The sequence below is a fragment of the Neoarius graeffei genome, chromosome 17 (assembly GCF_027579695.1).
Source record: "Neoarius graeffei isolate fNeoGra1 chromosome 17, fNeoGra1.pri, whole genome shotgun sequence".
Classification (NCBI taxonomy): domain Eukaryota; kingdom Metazoa; phylum Chordata; class Actinopteri; order Siluriformes; family Ariidae; genus Neoarius; species Neoarius graeffei.
In genome coordinates, this window is record NC_083585.1 from 27,525,134 (window position 1) to 27,541,095 (window position 15,962).

At 40.2% G+C, this 15,962-nt stretch overlaps 1 protein-coding gene across 2 annotated transcripts in view; it reads left to right on the plus strand.

Annotated features, from left to right (window-relative positions):
• klc3 (kinesin light chain 3) overlaps positions 1 to 15,536 on the plus strand; it is a 28,917-nt gene extending 13,381 nt beyond the window's left edge. The window contains exons 9-14 of one of the 2 annotated variants that reach the window (XR_009656859.1): positions 4,324 to 4,423; positions 8,140 to 8,189; positions 8,268 to 8,389; positions 12,233 to 12,299; positions 12,881 to 14,524; positions 14,660 to 15,536. Coding sequence is in view for 1 of the 2 variants with exons in the window: in XM_060943924.1 (XP_060799907.1) it covers positions 4,324 to 4,423; positions 8,140 to 8,189; positions 8,268 to 8,389; positions 12,233 to 12,299; positions 12,881 to 12,967 (426 nt within the window). In the remaining variant the exon portion in view is untranslated. Of the gene's footprint in view, positions 1 to 4,323; positions 4,424 to 8,139; positions 8,190 to 8,267; positions 8,390 to 12,232; positions 12,300 to 12,880 lie in introns of both variants that reach the window. The other variant, XM_060943924.1, reaches the window with a different exon arrangement.
• Positions 15,537 to 15,962: the final 426 nt, after the last annotated feature.

The window sequence follows — 15,962 nt, forward strand, 5'->3', positions numbered from 1 at the left end:
CCGAAAGGCCCGAAGGGGGATTATGTCATGGCAATGTCCGTCCGTCCCAGGAAGGGTACTCATCTTCTGAAATCAACTCCTCTCACAATTTTTGGAGGAATGTCACAAAACTTGGCAGGATTCTTTGTTATATGTCGGTAATGGGTCTGTCTTAGAAACTGGGTACTGTGGGGGTACCCCACTAAATATACACACAGTCAATAAACTATACAGTTTTGAATGGTGATGTTGGTTTTAATTTGAAATAAAATGATGAAAGAAATAATACAGATAAAACTAAATCTTTGATGTGAATACTCTATTCAGAATTTGGCAAAAATTCTGCAAATTTGTGGAAAAATGGCGGCTTGATCTGGGACATGATAAACGGGTGACTACATCGCATTCCCTTAAAAAGGTTGTAGTCCACTGAAAAGTCTACAGTTATCACTAATTGTGTTTTAAGTTGTAACTTTATGCACCTAAGGATTGGTGCGCTCACAGAATAATCATAACCGTAATAAAACATCATGCGAAATATTTGATCACCGTCGTAACTCCGTTTTCCGCATACCCAAAACCAATACGATCGTGTGTTTTGATCTAAACGGAAAGCCTCAGGGTCGAGGTCACGACCTCACCAAAAGTAGTAACTTAAAATCACTACGCCATATAAAAATTTAGTTATAAATCTGCGATTTTGTTTTTTAAAATGAAAGCTGAAAGTTAGGTGTAGAATATGTTTCTTACAGAATATGTTACGATGGTAGCTGGTCTTGTATGAATTTCTGAGCTATAAAATGAGTTGTGGTCTATTTTTTACCATAGCGTGTTATTTGTGTGCGGGGAAGGACACACATTAACAATTTGCATGTGTAGAATGGAATTTTCCACTCCAACAGTTAGAAGTTGATCGTGCTTCCATTTGCGGTCTTTCTGTTACACAGGTGATCTGTTCGGACGTTATCACTGAAAAGGTGTGTTTTGACAGTTTTATTTTGTTTTAGTCTTGCAGTATAAGGCAATAGAATGTTTTTCTTTTTCATCTTACTTTCATATTTCGTAGTGTTTGCGTATTTTTGGCCACTATTTTGCAACCATGGTCAATTTAGATCGGACTTTTGATAGAATCTACGGCCAGTCATTTTGCCCCACCCCCGCCTCGCGCTCCGTCTGGTGCGGTAGTGATGTCCCGTTGCTCGCGTGCCGCAGCAGAGACCCGCGCGACCTTCAGCCGGTACAGTCGCTGTTCTTTTACCACCACCGTTATTCTCATCTTTCCAGTGTGTTCTTGATTTTTCCATTGTGTCCTATTTCGCCATATCAAATCCCCAAAATGTATCATATTATTCATATTTAAGTGAATAATCAATTCAGTCATCATAACTTGGCATTTTTAGCCCAAGCAATCAAAAAGAGGAAATTTATTCAATATTTTCACTCATCTGTGAAGGAGCGGCTTTAATTCTTCATGATGTAGTTTTTATATGTAAAGCAATTTTACAAAAGCATTTGAATTGCAGTCAAAAAAATTTTCCACAATGGAGGCCAGATAAAGCAAGATACTATAATAATAATAATAATAAGAAGAAGAAGTTAAATTTATATAGCGCCTTTCAAAAAACCCAAGGACGCTTTACAATTATAGACAAGGAAAGAAAAAATAAATAAAAATATAATGAAAAATAAAAAGTCCACCAAGTAGGGGTCAGGATGTAATTCCCATGGTGTAGCAGCCACAGTCCCACCAAAAGGCGCACAAAAACAAGTCCCACATCTCCAGCACCGCCGCCATGACGCCGTCAGCAACATCGCTCGAACACCACGCCATGGATCCACACAGCGAGCAGAGAAGCTCCGCCACGCAGAGCACTGGTGTGTCCCAAACCGCCTGCACAGCCGCCGCGACGCCACCGAGCAACATCGCTCGGAACATCACGCCAAGCGTTAAAGCACAGAGCACTGGACAACCACGATGTAAATTGAGCAACGAGCTCACTGCAGTCCATAGCTGGGAGCACAGGCATCACCCACAGCAAACCAAGGCCTGGAGGGAACCGACGCCCCAAACTGGGTCCGGAGCTACACCACAACCGGCGGACAAAACACTCAAACAAACACCAAACTACACAAACACACAGGAAAGAAAAAAAAATAGAAAAAGAAATAAAATAAGAGCTCCGGTGAGAAGCGGCAGCCAGAACGCACACGACGTACTCTCAACCGGCTATCTTTATTCTTATTAAACATGACGAGAAACATTGAGCTTTAGGTAAATGCAAAAAAAAAAAGTAAAATTAGAAAAATAATTTTTTGACCATAATGTCCCAAATGAGAGACCAGTTTCTGAGACGGACCCTAATACGTACATATATTGCAATTGTGTTCAATTCAGTCACATTTTACCAGAGTTATGGCATAGTTGCCAGCGGGGGATATTGTGCTCTCAGTTTAAAGATTAATAAAAAGGGTTAGAAAAAAATCCACCTTTTTGTGAAGTAGCTTCATCCCACACTGGAAAAAAGAGAGAAAAATCCAGCCTTTCCACTGGTGGTTTTTATATATATATATATATATATATATATATATATATATATATATATATATATATATATATATATGAGTGATTCCACGCTTATGGGTACTGAAATGGGGACATGAACTTATTTTTAAAAATTCACCTAAAACCATTTCTTTTTTTACCATCAGGTCACAAAACATGTAATCTTTAATGAATGATATGTTAAAAGATAACTTTAATTTTCTGAGATGTAATAAAAACATATTTATATGCCAAAGTCAGAACGTAACAGAAGTGTTGTGGACATATATATTCTCAATTTTAACAATGTAGAATTACTTTTTGAAACATAGGAAGGTGATGTTTTAGCAAATATAATTAATAAACATGTGTAGTAGAATAAACATACACATTCTTTCAATAAGATTAACATGGTATAGAGCTAGATTGTAATTAATTTGTAACAGACGCGAGATGGACAATCGTAACAGAAGTAATGTAACAGACATCATTTTGGAACTCATAGGCTTGACTTTGGCATATAAATATGCTTTTATTACATCTCAGAAAATTAAAGTTATCTTTTAACATATCATTCATTAAAGATTACATGTTTTGTGACCTGATGGTAAAAAAAGAAATGGTTTTAGGTGAATAAGTTCATGTCCCCATTTCAGTACCCATAAGCGTGGAATCACTCATATATATAATTATTGCCCTAATAGTAGAAATGGGCATTTTCAGATGAGTAGCTTTTTTTTTTTTTTTTTCTTTTATAACCATTCCCTGACTTATGAAGGTCAACACACTTCCTCATTTGGTTTGTGCGTTCTCTGATCTTTCCCATGTTGATGGATGACTAAGGGAGTTTGACCTCTGCGTCACCTTATATTTGTTCCCCAGTCAATCAGGAAGTCATGGGTTACAGCTTGAAAGTTCCTACACACTCCAGTCAACACAAACATGTACAATTTAAATGGGAAACATGCTTCAGTTACGTTGTGTTTGCTATAATTTCCAGGAGTGCCAATAATAGTGACGTTTTTGTTGAAAATAATTATTTCTTGATGAGGGATTTGTTTTTCACTGAATAAATTTATTTCAATTAAAAGAGAGAATTTTTTCCTCTTTTTCCAGTGTGGGATGAAGCTACTTCACCAAAAAGTGGATTTTTTTTTTTCCCCTAACCCTTTTTTACTCATCTTTATAAAAAGTCAAGGTTTTTTATTTCCCATTTGTGCATAAACCAACAGTTCAGACACATTGGAATTGTTGTGCAGGGCTCTCTCAGTCAACAGATAGAAAATAAAACACTATAATAAAAATATAAAATATAGAAACACTTACAATACATTGGGGGGAGGGGAAAAAGTTATATGCACAAAATTTTAAATACAAGTATTAAACAGAAGGAGAGGGCAAATGTTAAATAACAGTAATAAAATAAAAGGCTAGTCCTGAGTGCTGTTCCTGGATTATTAAAAGAGGGGAGAGTTGTATGGAAATATTGCAGGTATATGACACACAATCCTGTTTCACAGATAATAATATGTCACATATTGCATATGACAAGTGAAGTGAGGTAGTAATGGTTATTGTTACACTTATAAAAGTGCCAGTAATCATGGAGGGCACTGCATATAATATCTATATAAATAATAATTATCCCTGTGATGACCTGGCGACTTGTCCAGGGTGTACCCCGCCTTTCGCCCGTAGTCAGCTGGGATAGGCTCCAGCTTGCCTGCGACCCTGTAGAACAGGATAAAGCGGCTTGAGATAATGAGATGAGATGAGATAATAATTATGTGTTGAATTAACAGGCCTCATGCTACCTCAAGCAGGGGAAGTACAGACAAGCTGAAGCTCTGTATAAAGAGATCCTGACACGTGCTCATGAGGAGGAGTTCGGATCAGTGGAGGGTAAATTCCAACCACACTTCTCAACTCAACAAAACTGTCAATCTGTCCAGTTAATATCAAACAAAAGTAAAGTATATTTTAGATTCATTTTGTATGCAGATAGTTGGTCAGTTACAGGTTTGTGTTGACTCCGTACTCTAACATATTGGATTAATGCAACAATGACGATGAGGTTAACATGCGAACTGTTAAGTCATTTTAATAAGAATCTTCCCATTTTAAAGGGGGTAAAGTAGGAAAAATACTGAGCTGAATCAATGAGTGGAATAAATAAAGCATGCAGTGTATCACAATCAACTATTTCCTCTACTATGAAGTATGTAGTTGTGTGATGGACTGGGGAATAAATATAGCAAAATTATATCACAATATTTGATATTTTAAGGGTAGACAATATTTATTTTAGTATTTAGCACCAATAGTGATAGGAAATGCTTTGTTTGTGTTTCTGAAACCGAGCTCTATTTTTGAACAAGTCAATAAGGTGAAATCGCGAGTTGGCCTAGTGGTTAGTGTCCCCGCCTCTCGACTGGGAGATCCTGAGTTCTACTCATGGTCGGGTCATACCAAAGATCATCATAAAAATGGTACCTACTACCGTCTGGTAAGGCACGCTACAATACAGATGCGAGTAGGGAAGTCAAACTCTCATGGTTACCAGAGGACTAGCCCCCCACTGTAACCCTCGAGAGGCCGAGGGCTATGGAAACAGAGATCTACACTGCCCCCATATGCCTTAAAGAGTTGGTTAGTACTGGGACAGGAGACTGCCTGGGAAGACCAGATCCTGGCGTGGAATGGAATTTGACTTTTTTTTTGTCAATAAGGTGAAAAAATTGACATTGTTTATCTGCCATACAACTCCAGGTCAGACTCGTTCATTCTGAGCTGGGGATTTCAAACATTTTAGTACAGGGACTAGCAGTAAGTGGCACAGAGTGTTTCCACCAGGCTCTAGTAATTGCATTTGAGCCTTCTCATCATAACAAACCAACTGGTGTGCCGAGCAAAATCCACGTAACAGAAGGCCACAGCAGGCATAGACCAAAGAAGAACAATGGATAGGATGAACAATAAGCTGGAAGTACATGTATAAAAGACTACCTGAGCATGACGAACACTCCATTGTATATCAGAAACAAACTGGTTTTGATGGGAGTGCTCAAATGCAATTACTAGAGCCTGGTAGAAACACACTGCACCACTTGTTGCTAGTCCCTGCACTAAAGCGCTTGAAATCTCCAGTTCAGAACGAATCAGAAACTATCAGCAAGCCTCAAGAACAGCTTTACCTCTGACTGTTACAAAGTGCTAAACTGGAGACTCCTCTCAAAAATGTTCAATAAACATTTCAGAGAAAAGTCCACCATATCAAAAATGACATTATTTTAAAATGTGAATATGTGGAGTCTGTCGTACCTGTGTCAGTTGTAACTATAGCTATTAGAATAAGATCGTTTAACATATTACAATGGGTATATTAATATAAACCTGCAATTTGCCTTGTAGCCAGTCTAAGCCTTGCTATTTTATAAAATGAATCAACATCTTTTGACCAATCAGAACTGTATCCAGTACAGGTATGGTATAAATACAGTTGAATTACATCTTAGATTTTGCACTTTAACCACAGAAGAAACCTTTATTTGTCACATGCACACTTCAAGCACAGTGAGATTCATCCTCTGTATTTAACCCATCTGAAGCAGTGAACACACGCGCGCACACACCCAGAGCAGTGGGCAGCCATACTACAACGCCCAGGGAGCAGTCAGGGGTTCGGTACCTTGCTCAAGGGCACCTCAGCCCAAGGCCACCCCATGTTTAACCTACAGTCGGAGGAAAATGTTTGTACACCCTTTGGAATTTTTTACATTTCTGCCTAAATTGGTCATGAAACATCATCTGAACTCTCCAGCAATCTTAAGAATGAACAAACAGTGTCTGCTTGAACTAAAACCACCCAAACATTTGCGTTTTATCATATTTTTATTGACCATAAGATGGAATTATTCACAGGATAGGGAGGCATAAGTAAGTACACCCTTTGATTTAGTAGCTGGTTGACCCTCCTCTGGCTGCAATAACTTCAACCAGACGTTTCCTGTAGTTGCAGACTAGACGGGCACAACGATCAGGAGAAATCTTGCACCATTCCTCTTTGCAAAACTGTTGCAATTCAGCAAGATTCCTGGGATGCCTGGAATGGATGGCTTTCTTGAGGTCATGCCACAACATCTCGATTGGATTGAGGTCGGGGCTTTGACTGGGCCATTCCAGAACGTGAATTTTGTTCTTCTGAAACCATTCTAATGTCGACCTGCTTCTGTGTTTAGGGTCATTGTCCTGTTGCAGGACCCATCCTCTCGAGTTTCAACTTTTTGACAGATTGCCTCAGGTTTTTCTGCAAAATATCTTGATATACTTGAGAATTCATTTTCCCATTGATTATAGCCAGTTGTCCAGGCCCAGAGGCAGCAAAGCACCCCCACACCATGATGCTACCGCCGCCATACTTGACGGTGGGGATGAGGTTTTGCTGATGGTGTGCTGTACCGACTTTCCTCCACACATGATGTGGTGTGTTCCCCCCCCAAACAATTAAACTTTGGTTTCATCAGACCACAATATGTTTTTCCAGTGGCGCTGAGGAGCATCCAAATGCTTTTTCGCGAACTCCAAACGAGCAGAAATGTTCTTTCTGGACAGCAATGGCTTCCTCCGTGGCCTTCTCCTATGAATCCCATTCTTGTTCAGTGTCTTTCTTATAGTAGATGTGTCCACAGAGATGTCTGCATGTTTCAGTGATTTTCCTCAAGTCTTCAGCGGACACTCTTGGATTCTTTTTTTACCTCGTTGATGATGACTCGCAGTGCCTTTGGAGTGATCTTCGCAGGGCGGCCACTCCTTGGCAGAGTAACAACCGTTCCAAATTGTCTCCATTTATACACAATTTTTCTAATTGTAGACACATGAACACCAAGGGTCTTAGAGATGGTTTTGTAACCCTTTTTAGCTTTATACAAATCAATTATTTTGTGTCTTAAGTCTTCAGACAGCTCCTTTGAGCGAGGCATGATGCACAGAACATGCCTCTCATCAAAACACACCTTTTAACTGGTTTTCCAGTGGGGTGGGTAGCTTACAACACACCTCAGTGATTGGACATCAGGTTGGCTCACACCTGAGTCAAATTGTTTAATCATCTAATTAGTCTAATTAGCTCTTGGATGAGCCTTAGCTAAGGGTGTACTTACTTATGCCTCCCTAACCTGTCAATATTTCCATCTTATGGCCAATAAAAATATGATAACATGTAATTGTTTGGGTGGTTTTAGTTCAAGCAGACACTGTTTGTTCATTCTTAAGATTGCTGGAGAGTTCAGGCGATGTTTTATGACCAATTTAGGCAGAAATGTAAAAAATTCCAAAGGGTGTACAAACATTTTCCTCCGACTGTAACTGCATGTCTTTTGAACTGTGGGGGAAACCGGAGCAAACCCACGTGAACATGGGGAGAACATGCAAACTCCACACAGAAAGGCCCCCGCCAGCCGCCGGGCTCAAACCCAGAACCCTCTTGCTGTGAGGTGACAGTGCTAACCACTACACCACCATGCCACAGTGTTTCATTTCTCTGCTGGAGGACAGTAGAAAAAGCCATCTTGCTTATAACCTCAAATTTAGCTTTTCTTAATTATTCTCTTTATATTCAGGAGATGGAAGACCAGTTTGGACACACACCACAAAGGGAGGCTCTAGACAGGTATGTTCAGTATTCTGTTATTGCTTTGACCTCTCCAAAGCACATTTCTCATAATGTAATATGTCTCTTTGGATGTAGGAAAGCTTGAAGCGCAGTGGTTCTTTTACAAAGCTTCGGGAATCTTTGAGGCGGAGCAGTGAAAAACTGGTTAAGAAGCTAAAAGGGGCTGGAACACAAGAAACAGCGCCTCGCAATCCTGGGTATTTGTATATTCTATTATTTGGGCCTACAGTGCATGCTGAGATATATAATGTGCTCACTGAGTACTTTATTAGGAACACCCGTATACCTGCTAATTCATGCAGTTATCTGTGTGGCAGCAGTGAAATATATAAAATCATGCAGATGTGTGTCAGCAGCTTTGAATAATGTTCACATCAAGCATCAGATTGTGGGGGAAAATGTGATTTCAGTGATTTTGACTGTAGCATGATTGTTGGTACCAGATGGACTGGTTTGAGTATTTCTGTTACTGTTGATCTCCTGGGATCTTTATACACAGCAGTCTCTAGAGATTACTCGAAATGGCACAATAAAGAAAAAACTTCCAGTGAGCAGATGTTCTGCAGGTGGAAATGCCTTGTTGATGAGAGAGATTAACAGAGAATGGCCAGACTGTTCAAGCTGACAGAAAGGCTACAGTAAGGTGGGGTTTACATTAGACCGTATCAGCGGATCATCAGATTAACGTTTTTAAAACGATTAGTGTGCACACAGCAACGCCAATACACGATTCGCGTGCACACAGCAACGCCAATACACGGATACGCTCGGCTCCGCAGGCATCCTGCGCTCCAAATCACTCCGCCCTGAACAGCGAGTGCCCTCTGGAGGGTGCGCACTCCGGCCCTGCGCAGCTCACAGAGCGCGCGAGTGGAGCGCATGAGCTGTGATTCGGGACTGAGCCGCTGTGTGTGTGATCTCAGTGCATGTCGGGCATGCGCGTCACTTACCACTTGCAAGTGGAAGGATGGCAAGCCTAAAGACAATCATAACTACACAATGGGCAGTATTTGCATCAGTATTTGCAGTATTTTCATACTTTTATACTCTTTAATGAAAGGTGATACAAGGCGGAAGTCCGCGCCGTTTTTCAGCAGTCGCGTCACATGACCAACGCCAGCGAATCAGGAAGGTGGATGTCACAGTGACGTTGTCCAATGACGATGCCAGCTAGAGCTCAGCACAGCGTATCCGCGTATTCTCAATGTTTACACAGCACCGGACCAGACACGATCTAGATTGAATACGTGGACCCTGGCAGATTCTCGTTTCCCGGCGTTTTAATGTAAACAGACAGTGCATCCGCGAAGAAAACGAGACAGATACGGTCTAATGTAAACTTGGCCTAACTTGGATCACCCCCTGTCCGATTGTGATGAGTAGAAAAGTATCTCAGAATGCACAACATGTCAGACATTGAGACAGAGAGGGTACAACAGCAGAAGATCACATCAGGTTTGACTTCTGTCAGCCAAGAACAGAAGATCTGAAGACTGGAAAAATGTAGTTTGAGCAGATGAATCTTGATTTCTGCTGAGATACTCAGATGGTAGAGCATCATGTCACAAATCAAACTGGTTTCATGAACCTGACCATGAGGTTTATGTTCTTCAGTGGCCTTCCCAGTCACCAGATCTGAATCCAATAGAACACCCTTGGGATGTGGTAGAACAGGAGATTCGAAGCATGAAAGTGCTCCTGAAAAATCTGCAGGAATTGCATCATGCGATCATGGACCAGAATCTCAAAGGAATGTTTCCAGTGTCTTGTAGAATCGAAGCCATGAAGAATTGAGGCTGTTTTGAGAGCAAATGGAGGCCCTACCCTTATCAAAAAGAAGTATACTTCAAATTCATTTTATTAAATATACTTAAGTAAAGTTAAAGTATATTTTCTTAAGTATACTTTTGTGTACCAAGTATACTGATATCAATGTACTTACAGTATACTTGTAAGTAAACTAAACTAATAGCTCTTGGGACTAAATTGGCCCACTTTTAGTTTATAAAAAGTATACTTTAAGTCTAAGAGAAGTAAACTCTGAGTATACAACTAAGTATTTTTTATTTTGTACTGCAAGTATACCACAAGTAAACTTTATACATTAATAGTTTACTAGTTCTATACTTGTCGTCCACTCTTTAGTTTACAAAAGCATACTTCATAGTATACTGGAAACATACCGAGTTTACTTGTTTTATACTTCTAGTCCACTTTTTAGTTTACTAAAGCATACTTTGTAGTATACTGGAAATATGCTATTGGTTTAATCGTTACACACTATTAGTCCACTTTTTAGTTTATAAAAGTATACTTTATAGCATATTGGAAATATACTATTAGTTACTGGTTATATACTTCATCTAGTCCATGTTTTAGTTTTGAAGTATACTGCAGTTACCCTTCTAGGTATACTATTAGTTTTCTAGCCCTAACCCTTACCTCATGCACACTACCAGTAGACAACTTAAGTGTTTTGAGCTGACCACAAACTTATGGTACATGTAGGTTTAAAAGATGGGATTTAAAACATGCTGCCGTATATCACAGAGAAGCCAATATCTCATCTCATTATCTGTAGCCGCTTTATCCTGTTCTACAGGGTCGCAGGCAAGCTGGAGCCTATCCCAGCTGACTACGGGCGAAAGGCGGGGTACACCCTGGACAAGTCGCCAGGTCATCACAGGGCTGACACATAGGTGGGGTTTACATTAGACCGTATCAGCGGATCATCAGATTAACATTTTTAAAACGATTAGCGTGCACACAGCAACGCCAATACACGATTCGCGTGCACACAGCAACGCCAATACACGGATACGCTTGGCTCCGCAGGCATCCTGCGCTCCAAATCACTCCGCCCTGAACAGCGAGTGCCCTCTGGAGGGTGCGCACTCCGGCCCTGCGCAGCTCACAGAGCGCGCGAGTGAAGTGCACAAGCAGTGATTCGGGACTGAGCCGCTGTGTGTGTGATCCCAGCGCATATCACTTACCACTTGCAAGTGGAAGGATGGCAAGCCTAAAGACAATCATAACTACACAATGGGCAGTATTTGCATCAGTATTTGCAGTATTTTCATACTTTTATACTCTTTAATGAAAGGTGATACAAGGCGGAAGTCCGCGCCGTTTTTCAGCAGTCGCGTCACATGACCAACGCCAGCGAATCAGGAAGGTGGATGTCAGTGACGTTGTCCAATGACGACGCCAGCTAGAGCTCAGCACAGTGTATCCGCATATTCTCAATGTTTACACAGCACCGGACCAGACACGAACTGGATTGAATACGTGGACCCTGGCGGATTCCCGTTTCCCGGCATTTCCAGGCGTTTTAATGTAAACGGACAGTGCATCCGCGAAGAAAACGAGACAGATACGGTCTAATGTAAACTTGGCCACAGGCACAGACAACCATTCACACCTACGGTCAATTTAGAGTCACCAGTTAACCTAACCTGCACGTTTTTGGACTGTGGGGGAAACCGGAGCACCCGGAGGAAACCCACGGGGAGAACATGCAAACTCCACACACAAAGGCCCTCGCCGGCCACGGGGCTCGAACCCAGACCTTCTTGCTGTGAGGCGACAGCGCTAACCACTACACCACCGTGCCACCCAGAAGCCAAAAGTATTTTATAGGCTACTATCAAAAGGATAAGCACAAGTACACTTAAACATAAGGCACAAATATTTTAATACTTTATTACACTTTTCTTAAGTATATCTTGATCCAAAATTTAAGTATAAGCTTAATATACTTTTTCAGTATAAGCCAAGTATACTTAGATATACTTAATAAAGTTATACATCTGATAAGTAAATAAAAAGTAAACTGAAAGCATACTCTCTCTCCTTTTAAATTAAAAATAAGTATACTAGAAGCACACTTGAATAAACTTCTGTTTTGTAAGGGTATTAGTATAGTGTCCCTAATAAAGTGCTCAGTGAGTATGTGCAGGGTTTTTGTAAAATGTAATTCTCAGTCTCTTGAAGGAGTTCTTCTCGATCTGATTGACTTTTGGATGATTTATTTGTAACAGAATGAAAAGGGCAAATTCCCTCAATGTGCTGAATGTAGGAATAAGGGAAAGTCAGGACGCTGTAATGGTAAGAACTCACTGCCACTTTTCCCACATTTTACACATAGAAAACATCAATTCTTGATGCCATATTTATTAAGGTTAAATTATGCTTTTTCTTTTTTTAAATGTTTTCTCAAGTGGAGCAGTATATGTAGTTTTGGTCTCTTAATTCCATGTCATCGAGTCTGTTTTTGTCTCATCTCATTATCTCTAGCTGCTTTATCCTTCTACAGGGTCGCAGGCAAGCTGGAGCCTGTCCCAGCTGACTACGGGTGAAAGGCAGGGTACACCCTGGACAAGTCGCCAGGTCATCACAGGGCTGACACATAGACACAGACAACCATTCACACTCACATTCACACCTACGCTCAATTTAGAGTCACCAGTTAACCTAACCTGCATGTCTTTGGACTGTGGGGGAAACCGGAGCACCCGGAGGAAACCCACGCGGACACGGGGAGAACATGCAAACTCCGCACAGAAAGGCCCTCGCCGGACCCGGGGCTCGAACCCAGGACCTTCTTGCTGTGAGGCGACAGCGCTAACCACTACACCACCGTGCCGCCCCTCTGTTTTTGTAATTATCTAATTTTTTTTTTCTTCCAGGATCTCAGCAGGCTGACGGACAGTCGTGCTCTCAGCTCCAGTACGCAGAGTTTAGCCCGTAGGAGCTCATTAAGTGGAGAAGGTTAATCTTTCCTCTTCAAGGTCCTGCTCCTGTCTTCAAACAGCTACATGAATCATGTCTATAACCGACAAAGTATTTATCTCAAATGAAGATTAAGTGGACCACACTAAACTGGAGCTAAGTAAAGATTCCTCAGAGGAAGCAGATGGAGTATACAACAAAAGATATGGCGCGTCTTTTCTTTCTGACCCTGCAAGCCTGTTGCACGGAACCATTACCTTACTACATGCAGCTGTATCTAACATGGCCATTTCACTTCATTATTAGACGCATTAGAGTTATTTCTATTTATATGGTATATTTTATGGCCTACATTCTGAAGTGATAAACACTCGCATTGTGAAACAAGAGACTATTTCAAATGCAGGTTTTTAGTAGGGTTTGGTGGTTTACTGCTATATCTTCTGCTCTGTGTAGATCTTGAAAGTGTGGGTTGTGTAAAACCAGAAGAATGATATGTACAGTACTGTGCAAAAGTCTTAGGCACCTTATTATTTTTAGTACAAACTTTGTTATAGACTTTTATTTTATGACTTCTATATTGTGGAACCAGTACAAAAACATTTTAGATTTCCAAACATTAGTTTTCCAGCACAAAATTAAATGTTACAGAAGAACGTTTGTATGCCAGTAAAGAACGCTGCATATTACATAGACACTTTTCAGATAAAAGCATAATGAAGGCTGCTAGATTTTACTATAAAATTAAGACGTGCAACAGTTAAAGTGTCCAGAACTGCAGCTGGTTCTAGAAGATGCTCAGTAAAACCTACAGCTCATTTCCTTATAAAACTGTACTAACTGGACCTGAGACTATTTAAAAAAAAATGCATTGCTGCTTTTTTTAAATGTAGAAACATTTAATTTCATTATTTTTGAAAGTATCTTTGCTCATCATTTCATTGCATGTACCTTTTGCATAGTACTGTAGGTTACTCTGTTGTTGTTTAAGTGATGAACATTCCAAGTTGTTTTACATTTTATTGCTGTAATCTAAGATTCACTTTATAAGCGACTGTACAGACTCAGTATGGTAATGCTGTAGAACAATAAAACTTTCATCTGTCATTCACAATACTTCCTTCAAATGGATTGATTGCTGTGACATTCCAAACTGTGGATGACGAAAAGAAATGAATGCTTGTACATAAGCTATACATTCTGAACCTGTTCATTGGTTCCTTCCATAACTTAGATGCATAAGTGGGGTCCAAACGGACCCCAGTGGTAGTTTTGTTGCAAAATCTTTGTCATTTTACAATTATATTGTCTAACCTTCCATGTATTCCTCAAATAGGGTGTTTTTGATATGTTCTCATTTGGATTTGTATGTATAGTTTTTTTTCTTTTAAGTTATTTTATATTTTGTATCAATACCCAACTTTTCCATAAGTGGGGTCCAAACGGACCCCAAGCATTTTATATGGAGTTTCGGTTGATATCCCTAGGAACTTTTTATTTTTGTCACCTCTGGTTGTCAGGAATACATTTGTTGCCGATCAACACATCTACTGCTTACATTCTCACCACCCTGAAGAGCATTTTTACTCAGCAGCACACATGTAAGTATTATCATCAGTTTTATTCGCCATACAATAGTCCTAAAATGTTAACTTATTTTCAACATCAATGAATCTTGTGTGATTGTGTTGTTACTGCATACTTATGTTGTTCTATACTTATTTTTATTACACTAGCTTACTGTGCTAACAGTAAAGTATGGCTTCCAAACTGCAACCTCAATGATGAGAAAACCTTGAAGAAAAAGGGAAGAGGGACATTTGATGTCAGAGTGGAGAAGAACCACAACATTTGTGCTGTGACATGGTACGACACCCGTCAGGTGACACTTGTGTCATCCTTTACTGGCCCAGAACCAGTGTAAAAGGTTAAACGTTGGGACAAAACTGCCAAAACATTTGTGGAAGTTCAGAGGCCTAACATCGTGGCGACCTACAACAAAAACATGGGGGGAGTGGATTTGCTGGACTCATTTGCGGCCAAGTACAAGTTTCCTCTCAAGTCCCATCGTTGGTACATCTACATCTTCTGGCACACAATTATTCTAGCTGTGATCAACACTTGGCTCCTGTACAAACGGGACTGCAAGGTCTGGGCTATTCCAAAGAAAGAGATCCTGATCAGGAGACGGTTTTAGGCCCAGTTGGCATCCTCCCTTATCCTGACTGGCACATCTGTCCCAGTGCCAAAGCGAGGGTGGCCATCCTCAAGCCCTATGAGTTCTCCAGCTGCTAGGCCCTCTAAGAGGAGAAATGCACACCCACCAAGTGATGTCTGCAAAGACATGACTGGGCATTTCCCCATCAAAGCTGACGGGGGAAGGTGCAAACAGTGTGCTAATGGCTACACTAACACTGTTTGTATGAAGTGTGATGTCCGCCTTTGTTTTTCAGAACAAAGAAACTGCTTTTTGGACTACCATAGGTAAAGAAGGGAGATGTAAAAATGCATCTTAAGTTTGTTTTCAGATTTGTACATACAGCATTCATCCAGTGTTTTTAAAGAGTGGAAATTACTTTTTTTGAATAAATTACTTGTCATAAAACAATATAACATGTCTGACTATTATTGTTGTTGTTTGTTGTGAAGATACAATCACTTCTGTGACCCTTTATCAGCAGGAAAGTGAAGACAAACACACCCAGATCATTTAAAGTGTGTGAATGATGCCAGTGAAATTCTGCTACCTACCCTTGAGAGCCAACGTTGTAATTTTACATTTCCCCCAAAAATTGCTAAAATGTCAAAATTAAAAAAGAAACACAATTTTTGCATCAGAGCCTTCCTAGAACAACATATATTAGGTTGAAAAAATTTTTTTACACTTTTTTTCTATATTTGGGTGTTAAGGGGATAAGTAAGCATGTAAATAAAGTGCATGAGAACATCATACTGTTGTCATTGTGTCATTACTGTTTCTCTCATTCTCTCCACTGGAGAATATGTTATCCTCTGAGATACCGCTATACGGATGAGCAC